Genomic DNA, 9,655 nt, shown 5'->3' on the forward strand with positions numbered 1-9,655 from the left:
AACCAGCAGGTTCAGCAGCTTCTTCCCTGCACCTGTCACCCTACTGAACTATAGCTCTGCACCCCAGTGACACCCCCCCCCCCCCGATGCCTCCTTGCCTGAGCCCGTTGAGCTGTCCACGACCATGGCAACCTTGACAGGGACAACAAGGAGGCAGACATTTTCTGGACTTTTGCCCATCAACATTTCGTTGTCTTTGTACTTGTACTCTGCACAATGACAATAACGTTGAATCTAATCTAATCAGCGGACTATGGAAACCCCAGCTCTGGCTCTTTTCTGTTTACTCTGTTTCATTTATTATGTAGTAATGTTGACAACAGGCCTACTATGGTTTCAGGTCTACATACATTTATTCAACTACAGTGGAACCTCTTGGATTTAGCTGGACTTTCCTGCTCAAAATGTTATTGCATTGAATTCCCTCGTAGATCCTGTATGCACTGATGAGGAACAGCAATACTGAGTTTCAACAATACTGAGTGAAGCACAAGTCTTGCCTTTGTATTTTGTTTAAGTTTGTATGTTTCTTCATTTGTTTTATTTTTTATAATGCATGCTTGTAATGTTTGCAATATAATCCAGTTTGAAAATGTGCAACAAAATGAAGGCAAAAGACCATCAATCCACAAAACAATTAGTTATCAGAACCTTTTGGACCCATAACCCACTAGGCCAAATGATTTGATTATTTTCTAATGGGAAATTAATCTAGTAGGGGCTATGGCATCATCAAGACAACAGGACTCAAGCATTGCATATACATGTACGGTTCTTTACTTTAGTTTTTCATCCATAATTATATCCTTTTTTTAAATTGACAGCTATTCTCAGGTGCTTTTGTACACCATCCTTTTGTTCACAGTCCTTGTGTCATTGTTTACCAACAAAAGTGAAAATACTTTGTCATGTTGTCAATATAACACTGTGCTCTAGGAATGGTGCCTGGTCTAAGCATGGCTAAGATTTGTTGCCTTATTGAAATAAGACTGGTTACTCCATGGCTGATGTGAGTACAAAGTTAAACATGTTGAAGATTGTTTGCAGGAGATTAGACTGTTTTCATATTTATCCATATTTTTATATATGACACAGAGAGGACAGAAGTTAGAAATGTAAACCTAGAAATATCCCTACTGTTAATAATTGGTTGATAATTGACTCAGTGCTTCACACATCCCCTTAAGTGAGAGGGAAGGGAGAAGGGAGAGTTAAGAGTCATAGCGATTTGTCAACTAATGACCAAAAGGGTAGAACATGCAATAGAAGTGTAATAGAATTGTATAAAATGGGCTATACGGATTATGACAATTGCACTTTTGCATGTAAACATTAATGCAAAACACTTGATGGTGTTTTGGGGTGAGACTAGTCAACAAAGAGTCAATGTAATACATGTAATGATCAACATGACATGTAATGTAAAAAAAATGTTTAAAAAAAAAACAGAAAACAATTGATCATAATGGGAAATGGCAATGTGATTCAAAGCTTTTGCAATTTGTTTTACAAAAACAGATTGCTTTTGTGATTTGTAGCTTAACATGTAGATTATGTGGAGGCCGAACATATCAATTCTGGTCTGAGAAATGTACCAAAGCAACAGACAATAACTTTCATATCCCAGGATGAAATATGAACTGCTGTTACTCAGCACAACTGTAGTATCATCAGTACAACAGCAGAGGGCGATAATGGACTACAGATTTTTTTTTCTAATTGCTGAGCTGCTATTTTTTGCATCTTGCATCTACTGGCTATGTTTTGCAAAACGTTACACACTATAGCCACACACTAGCCTTTGGTGGGGTTACAATATGTCATAAATGTAGGAGGATATGTTCCTAAACATGAGTGGGATGGTCTGACATAGGATGTGTTGGTGTGCGTATTTTATGTGTGTGTGTGTGTGTGTGTGTGTGTGTGTGTGTGTGTATGTGTGTGTGTGTGTGTGTGTGTGTGTGCATGTGCTCAAATCTAGAGCCAGGAGTTTGTTTATCCTTCAGTGCGCCATACTATGCATATTATTATTCCTTGCCCCAGCCCCACATCCCTACACCTTTAGCCCATTGAAACAGATATGTGATAGTTTAATGCATAATTTATGATTGAATTAGGTTGATTTAATTTATTTTCACAAAATCAACCAATTTCAGTTTCATTGATATTACTTGGAATACATAATAAAAAGGTATGGTATGTTAACTGCTGTTGTGTGTAATACACAGTTGTATTTTTGTATGGATTAAAATGTTTGTTTTTAAAATATCTTTATTTTGTGTTTAGGGTTTACTGTTTTTTGTCTGGGGGTGTCCCTTGTGTGTGCTAGCTAATTTATTTATCCATCCCAAGCCGCAGTCATCTGTTCCACCTGCACTGTGTTAGCAGACACAGAAACCAGCCTGCAGTCACACAGGCATAGAGTAGCCTAAAGGACCATTCACACCAGGAACAATAATGATAAAAGCAAACAGCTTGTTGTTCAAGCTGATATGAATGACAACGCCCACACATAAATTATAACAATAACAACAATTAATAACAATGTCATTGGGAATCACTTTCAGTGCAATTTTTAGAAATATTAAAAGCTGACAGCCAATCAGAATCCACCAAATTTTAGCCATCATATTCATGCACACTAGGAGAGACTTCCTTTGTTGTTGGTCAGTGTGGATGCTTTTATCGTTATAGTTATAGTTATCGTTTTGTTATGGTTATAGTTATTGTTATCGTTATAGTTATCACTATAGTTATCGTTATAGCTATCGCTATAGTTATAGTTATCACTATAGTTATAGTTATTGCTATAGTTATAGTTATCGCTATAGTTATCGTTATCGCTATAGTTATCGTTATAGTTATCGTTAACGCTATAGTTATCGTTTTCGTTTCTGTTAACACATAAACATTTACATACACACATAAAGACACACACACAGCTAGCCACACCCTTGTGAGACCTACAAGATTACCCTTTGTTGACCTATCGTCCTCAGTGTTTCCTGTTGAGATGGATTATTCAATGTTTATCATATTCATCTTTCTTGCCACACACACATACACACAAACAACTACACACACACACACAAGCCTGAAATGTCAATATGTTAATTTTAGTGCCATTATTGTGGAAGCTGTCATGTTGATTTAATCAGTCAGACAGAGCAGTCTTGTTTTCCCAGCACAGACTATTTTGTCTATTATATCTGTTCTATGATATATCTGTTTTATGATTTTTGTGTTCTATGATTTATGTGTTCTGTGATGTGTGCTGTGCTTTACCTGACTTAGCATCAGAAAGTTAGGCAAGCCATACATTTGTATCAATTAATATTTTATTATTGAATCATGCTTATATATAAAATAAAAATAACTGAACATAGCAAACATAAATATTGTAACACTGACACTACGAAATAAAGAAGGTTAAAATAAAAATCATTTAAAAATAAGACAGCATATGAAAACAGCATTGCTGTGTTTTGGGTCTCACATTTACAATCTTCACCCTGTAAATAAAAACAAAAATGAAAATAAAAAATAAAAACAATAAAAATTATAAAACAAAAACAATCACGTCGGGGAGTATCCCAGAGTGGTGGCTTTGGTAAAAACAAACATGTCATGTGATCACCCAGAAGATGACAAACATGTCATGTGATCACCCAGAAGACTACAACTGCTTGACAGCTTCCTTCTAGTAACACACAGGTCGAGCAAGGCAGCGGTGTGAAGCGTCACTAAATCATTACCATGACAACACTCTCTTGTGTCGAAACAACACAACAAAAAGATCATATTCTACTACTGTGCATTTCAATTAACTACTTCAGTGCATAATAATAAAAAACAAACACAAAACCTCTGGACATATTCTGACATAGTTGAGGAATTATTTAAAAAAAAAACAACAACATATAAAACAGCATTTTCGAGGGCTAAATTGCAAGGAGAGTGCATCTCCCTTCTTCTTCATCTTTGTTGTATTGTACAACGTACATTATTTAGTGTATGATCCCTAACAGAAACATAGGGAGGGACATAGTCTGAAGTCGCACATGGAGACCGCAAAGAGACGAATGAAAAGTTAATTTGCAAAAGCAGATAAGCAATTTAATGCATTTTCCTGAATGATTTCTTTTTATTAATTGTGAATTTGATCATCAATCAAACAGCAATTGGGTTGTTTTGAGTGGATTTATTTAGAATTAAATCAAAACAACCAACTGCAGTTTTGATTGATACTATATGGAATGCACAATAAAAAAAAAAAAGTAATGTTTTCGAAAAATAAAACGAGATATCTGTTTTTGCAAATTAACTCTTCTCATACAAATTAACAAGTCAGGTTCACCTAATCAGGCAGTCCGAGAATGTACTATGACCAAGAGGCCTACCCTAGGCCCCTATGGCTTTGGCATTACACGGAGCAGGAGGCAGGAGACGAGAGGCAAAAGCGAGAGTGTGTCTAGACAGAAAGGCATTAGAGGTGAATGTCGAAAAAGGAATTGTGCGTCTTCAGGAGAAGGTGAAGGAGAGGTAAGTTTAAGTGCATTCCCTCCACAACTCCAACTGGCTGCTGTCGTCCCCCGCTTGACAGGTGTCCTCCTGGGGAACGTGAAGTTGGATATTCACTTGGTTTCGACTATATGACACAGTGTACAGAGGGTCTACAGTTTACACACAGGTGAGGTGCTTATTGTCGTTCCAAACAGTCTGTAATGTCACCTACTACTACAGACTTCTCTTTTTTGCATCGTGCTTGGTAAATTCTATCAAAAAGCAAATAACCATTTCACAGATTACGTGAAATGGTTAACAATTATCACGTCTATTCGGTAAACACAATCTATATTAGTAGTAAGTTTTCATCAAAAAAATAAAAATGTCTTTTTTTTAATCCAAGCCTCCTAAAATGAGGCCATAATCAAGTCTGCAGAAGATAAAGGAAAACATTTGTCTTCGTTTCTCTCAAAGTAGAGCATTCTGGAGTAGAAAAAAAATACATTCAAAGAGATAGAAAGGCTATTCATTGTGAGAGCAGTTGCTTAAGGTTTGTGTGAAAACTGGCACCAGAGTTAAAGTGACCCTATGGGTTTGATTATGTTGAAATCTGTAGGAGACTGGCCGAGAGGGACAGTTCTTTCTTGGCACGGGCAGGGGTGAGCGAGGGGGGGGTGAGGGTGGGGGACAAGAGTGGCTCAGGTGTATGGGATGCGATGCCCATTACACAATGGAGGAGTCTCCGTTGCATTGGGGCGCCGGCTCCTCTTCTGATTGGCTGGCTGGTTGATTGGCAGATTGCCTGGCCTCTCTAGTATCCCAGCAGGGCAGTGTGGCCATGAACAGGAAGAGCCCGCCCAGAATCACGCAACTCCCGCTGAAGTAGAAGGCCAGGTCGTATGACTGGGTCCAGTCGAAAAACCATCCTGCGGGAGAGAGCAAGGGAAGATATTTAGGGTGATGTCATAATGTGTGAATTATGACCTATAAGCTCTGACCTCATTTCCCTGGCAGCAACAACAACAACAACAACAAACCCTTTTACAAAAACAAACAAACTTGTGTGCATGTGCATGTGTGTGTTTTAAGCGTACCGACGACAGGGGGCCCCAGCACCACGCCAAACCCTCCAAAGCACATGAGGATGCCATGGGCCTGGCTCAGCCGGTCCAGCCCCACGATCTTGGTGGTAATGTAGGGGGTGAGTGACCAGTTCCCTGAGAAGATGCCCACCATGGCGGACAGCACCTGCAGCCCCACGTAGCTGTGGCATACGGGGATGAGCAGCAGCGCGATGCCAGCGCCCAGCAGCGTGAAAGCGTACAGGTACACGCTGTTGATCCACGGCAGGTCGGCCAGGACGCCCAGGAGCAGCTTGCCGGCGCCGGTGGTGATGGCGACGATGGAGACCAGCGGGATGTCGCTGACGCTGTCGATGAGGCCCTCGCTGATGGCCACGTCCTCCATGAAGAGCACGGGCGGGAAGGCGCCCAGCGCGAACAGGAACATGGCCACGCAGAGCGTGGCGAAGACGCGGCCGTGCAGGATCTCCGCCGTCTCGTGCATGTACTTCCCGTAGGGGCGCAGCTTGCGCTTGACGACGCGCGCCACGGCCGCGCACGACAGGATCCCGCCGATGCCGCCGCGCGACCGCTCGGCCTCGGCCTCGTAGTCCAGCACCACCTTGGTGTCCACGGCCATGAGGAGCTCCTTGGTGACTTCGACGGCGGCGCTCTTCTCGGCCGAGCCGGATGTGGTCTGAAGGTCGCCGCTGGCGAGGACGGCCTTCTCGGAGGGGGGCACGATGAGCGTGGTGGGCTTCTCGTAGAGCGGCGGCTCCTCCTCGTGCTGTTTCAGCGCTGCCCGCTGCTTCAGGTAGTAGCCCGGCAGGTACAGCGGCCTCATGGGGCCCGCGCACGCCATCAGGTTCAGCGAGAGGGCGCCGATGATGAGCAGGCAGCCGTCCAGGCCGTAGTGGGCGATCAGCTCGTTCTGCAGCGTGGCGTACAGGAAGCCGCCCACGCTCGTGCCTGAGGTGAGCGGGAACAGGAGGGAGAGAGGAGGGGTTAAAACACAAGCACCAAAGGATTGGACAGGAAACTGGCAGTGTGTTTGGAACATCTACTCAGGCTACGTTTACACTCGGCCGGCTATTTTCATAAACGGACATTTCACCCTCTCCGTTTTCAAAAATAACATCGTGCACAGCTGTCAGTTTTCAGAAACGTTTTCCTTTACACTAACCCGGGTATATGCCTTCAAGAGCATGCCAAACCTGTACGTGGCAGTGTAACGAGAAGCTCAAGCCCATGTTAGCCAATCAGAATCTCGAAAATATCAACAACAGCAACAAATCACTTCCTCTTTCTCTCTTGAACTGACTAAAAATCTCTGCCTCTTCACAAAAATCTCCGTTTGTACCTCTTTAGACGCAAACGAACAAACAGAGTTTTCCTAAAAAAATGATCAGCCCGGAGTCTTTAAAAACTCTGTTTGCGGGGGGATAAAACCTCCGTTTGCGTCTAAATGACAGGGTTAAACGCAGAACATCACCAGTTGCATTGTTTTTGTTGTCGTCTAAACAGGGCCTCATTCACACCATAGTCAGTGCACTATATATAAACTGTGGTACTATATAATGCCTAACTATAATATAGATATAGTCACTCTGTTACATAGTTCATAGTTACTTTGTAGTAAATGAGTGGATGATCCACACGTAGGACTCATTAGGACAAGGACAAAGAGCTAAACAAATTGTGTGTAGTTTTTCCAGTTTAAATTGTGTGTCAATGTGTGACCTCATTGAGTGTTTGGTCGAGGAAGAGTTAAAACATCCTTTGGTGGCACTGCACGTGCATGTCCATGTGAGTGTATCACTATGATGTTCATCATCGGACGAAAATACAAAAGACGCCTCGTCAGGCATTTACCAAGATCCAGTGTATTCTAGCTGTGCAAAAGTACACTAGAAGAACACACACAAACACACACACAAATGTTTTTTTTTGTGTACCTGTAGTGACAATGCCCAGAGCAAGACCACGTCTCTTGTCAAAATATTGACAGGTGATGGTAAGGGAGGCAGCATAAACGAGGCCAGCGCCCAGACCTGCAAGACAAAACAGAACAGACTCGCCTTAATAGACCTTCAGCCATGCCCTATCATATTACATGTGTGTGTGTTACAATTGCTGCTTTAGACGTGTCTGTGTGTGTGTGTGTTTGTGTGTGTGTGTGTGTGTGTGTGTGTGTGTGTGTGTGTGTGTGTGTGTGTGTGCGTGTGTGTGTTTGTTTGTTGTGCAGGGATGGGGGAGGATATACTCAGGTCAGACTTAGCTGCATCAGAACAGATCACTTGTTGGTGTTATATCTGATTCCTAAATCATTTCTGACCTTCACACTCATCTGTTGCTTTGGCAGCCAGAATACAAAAATCAGGAACGAGGACGAGGAAGCTAATCTAAGGAGGACAGGTGCACGTGAACACACACACACACACACACACACACACACACACACACACACACACACACACATACACACACACACACACACACACACACACACACACACATACACACACACATACACACACACACACACACACATACACACACACACACACACACACACACACACACACACTGGAAGCTAATCTAAGGGGGCCAGGTGCACGTGCTGTCTTTATAAGGCGTTAATATTATCAGTCTACACTTTAAATACACTTTAAATGGCCCGTGTCCAGTGCCACCACCTTCACCCCCACCCCCACCCCCACCTTCACACTGTTGCAGAGGGCAAGCCTCTGTATCCGGTTTCCTTCTGTGCGTGTGTGTGTGTGTTCTGGGCACATCCAGAAACATAAGAATGCTGAGTGGACGCACAAGTTACTGCAGCACCCATTACACAACACACGTCACACACACAGACACACAGACACACACACACACACACATACACACACACATGCACCTCTCCAAACATCTAAATCTGAACACGGAACAGATGTAAAAGATCTATATCTAAACAGTGTGTGTGTGTGTGTGTGGTCATTTTGGTACACTCATGCTAACATGACGGGTCTGAAATGCTGAAGGTCAACTGATCCTTCTCTATTTCAGGAGCAGGAATAAGCAGACCAATAGCAGCCTGCTGCCCCCCCCCCCCCCCCCACTTCAGCCTACATGTGACTAAGCAGCTTTGTTTAGTGCGGGAGGAGACGTCTGAGGAAGAACATTCCTCAGATTCCTGTTCACACTGCCCAGGCCAGACTTGTCCGTTTGGCGCCTATCTCCTCAATAATAACACAGACATCATCCTCTCTCCCAAAACACTGTCACAGGCTCTCAGAGAGAGAAAGGGGGGGGGGTCTGCGATTTGCACACAAGGATAGATCCTGAGCTCGAACAAAACTACTATAAGTGTTTTTATACTTGGCCAACATTTGAGGCAAACACGCTGTCTTAACTTTGTAAAGTGACTTTGAGTCTGAGAAAGGCGCTATAAATAAAACATATTAATATTATTATTATTATTATGATTATTGTATCTTTTAAATGTATTTGTGTAAACATTTAAGACTCTTAAATGTTAAGGGTGATGGTGCTGTTTGTTGTGGAGAATCACCTTCTTGGACCATTTGTGTGTGTGTGTGTGTGTGTGTGTGTGTGTGTGTGTGTGTGTGTGTGTGTGTGTGTTCATAAACATTAGCAGATGAAATCAACTCAAATCAAATTAACAACTACTTAAAATCGCTTTTGTTTGCTGATTTGAGTTCACCTCTACCAACTACATTCCCCAGAGTGCCTCACTCTAACAAAGAGTTTGTGTTTGTAAGTCTGCCTACTTCTTTTCCCAATGTCCCTCACTCTCACACAAAGTGTGTGTGACCCTAGCCAGTGTTCCTCTCTCCCTCACTGCCTACCTTTGGCGTGATTGAGAGTGTGTGCGGTAAGCCTTCGGCGCGTCGCTAAAAGAGCGCGTCCGCTCCGCTCTGAGCATGTGCGTGTGCAGGCGGGAGTGTGGAGTCGTACCGACTACGACCCCGTAGGAGAAGATGAGGAAGGAGATGCTGGGGGCGAAGGCACTCAGCATCATGCCTCCCGCCACCATCACACCACTGAAGATGGTCACGGGACGGGCGCCA

General features: G+C 43.0%; 1 protein-coding gene across 2 annotated transcripts in view; it reads right to left on the minus strand.

Annotated features, from left to right (window-relative positions):
• Positions 1–3,320: 3,320 nt before the first annotated feature.
• Positions 3,321–9,655, minus strand: part of slc16a9a (solute carrier family 16 member 9a) — a 12,652-nt gene continuing 6,317 nt past the window's right edge. For both annotated transcript variants that reach the window (XM_042064821.1, XM_042064820.1), the window contains exons 3-6: positions 9,543–9,655; positions 7,523–7,618; positions 5,601–6,536; positions 3,321–5,432 (exon numbers count right to left, since the gene is read on the minus strand). The exon at positions 9,543–9,655 is cut by the window's right edge and continues 31 nt beyond it. In XM_042064821.1, the coding sequence (XP_041920755.1) occupies positions 5,230–5,432; positions 5,601–6,536; positions 7,523–7,618; positions 9,543–9,655 (1,348 nt within the window). In that variant the 3' untranslated portion in view covers positions 3,321–5,229. The remainder of the gene's footprint in view (positions 5,433–5,600; positions 6,537–7,522; positions 7,619–9,542) is intronic.

Source organism: Alosa sapidissima, chromosome 16 (genome assembly GCF_018492685.1).
Source record: "Alosa sapidissima isolate fAloSap1 chromosome 16, fAloSap1.pri, whole genome shotgun sequence".
NCBI lineage: Eukaryota > Metazoa > Chordata > Actinopteri > Clupeiformes > Clupeidae > Alosa > Alosa sapidissima.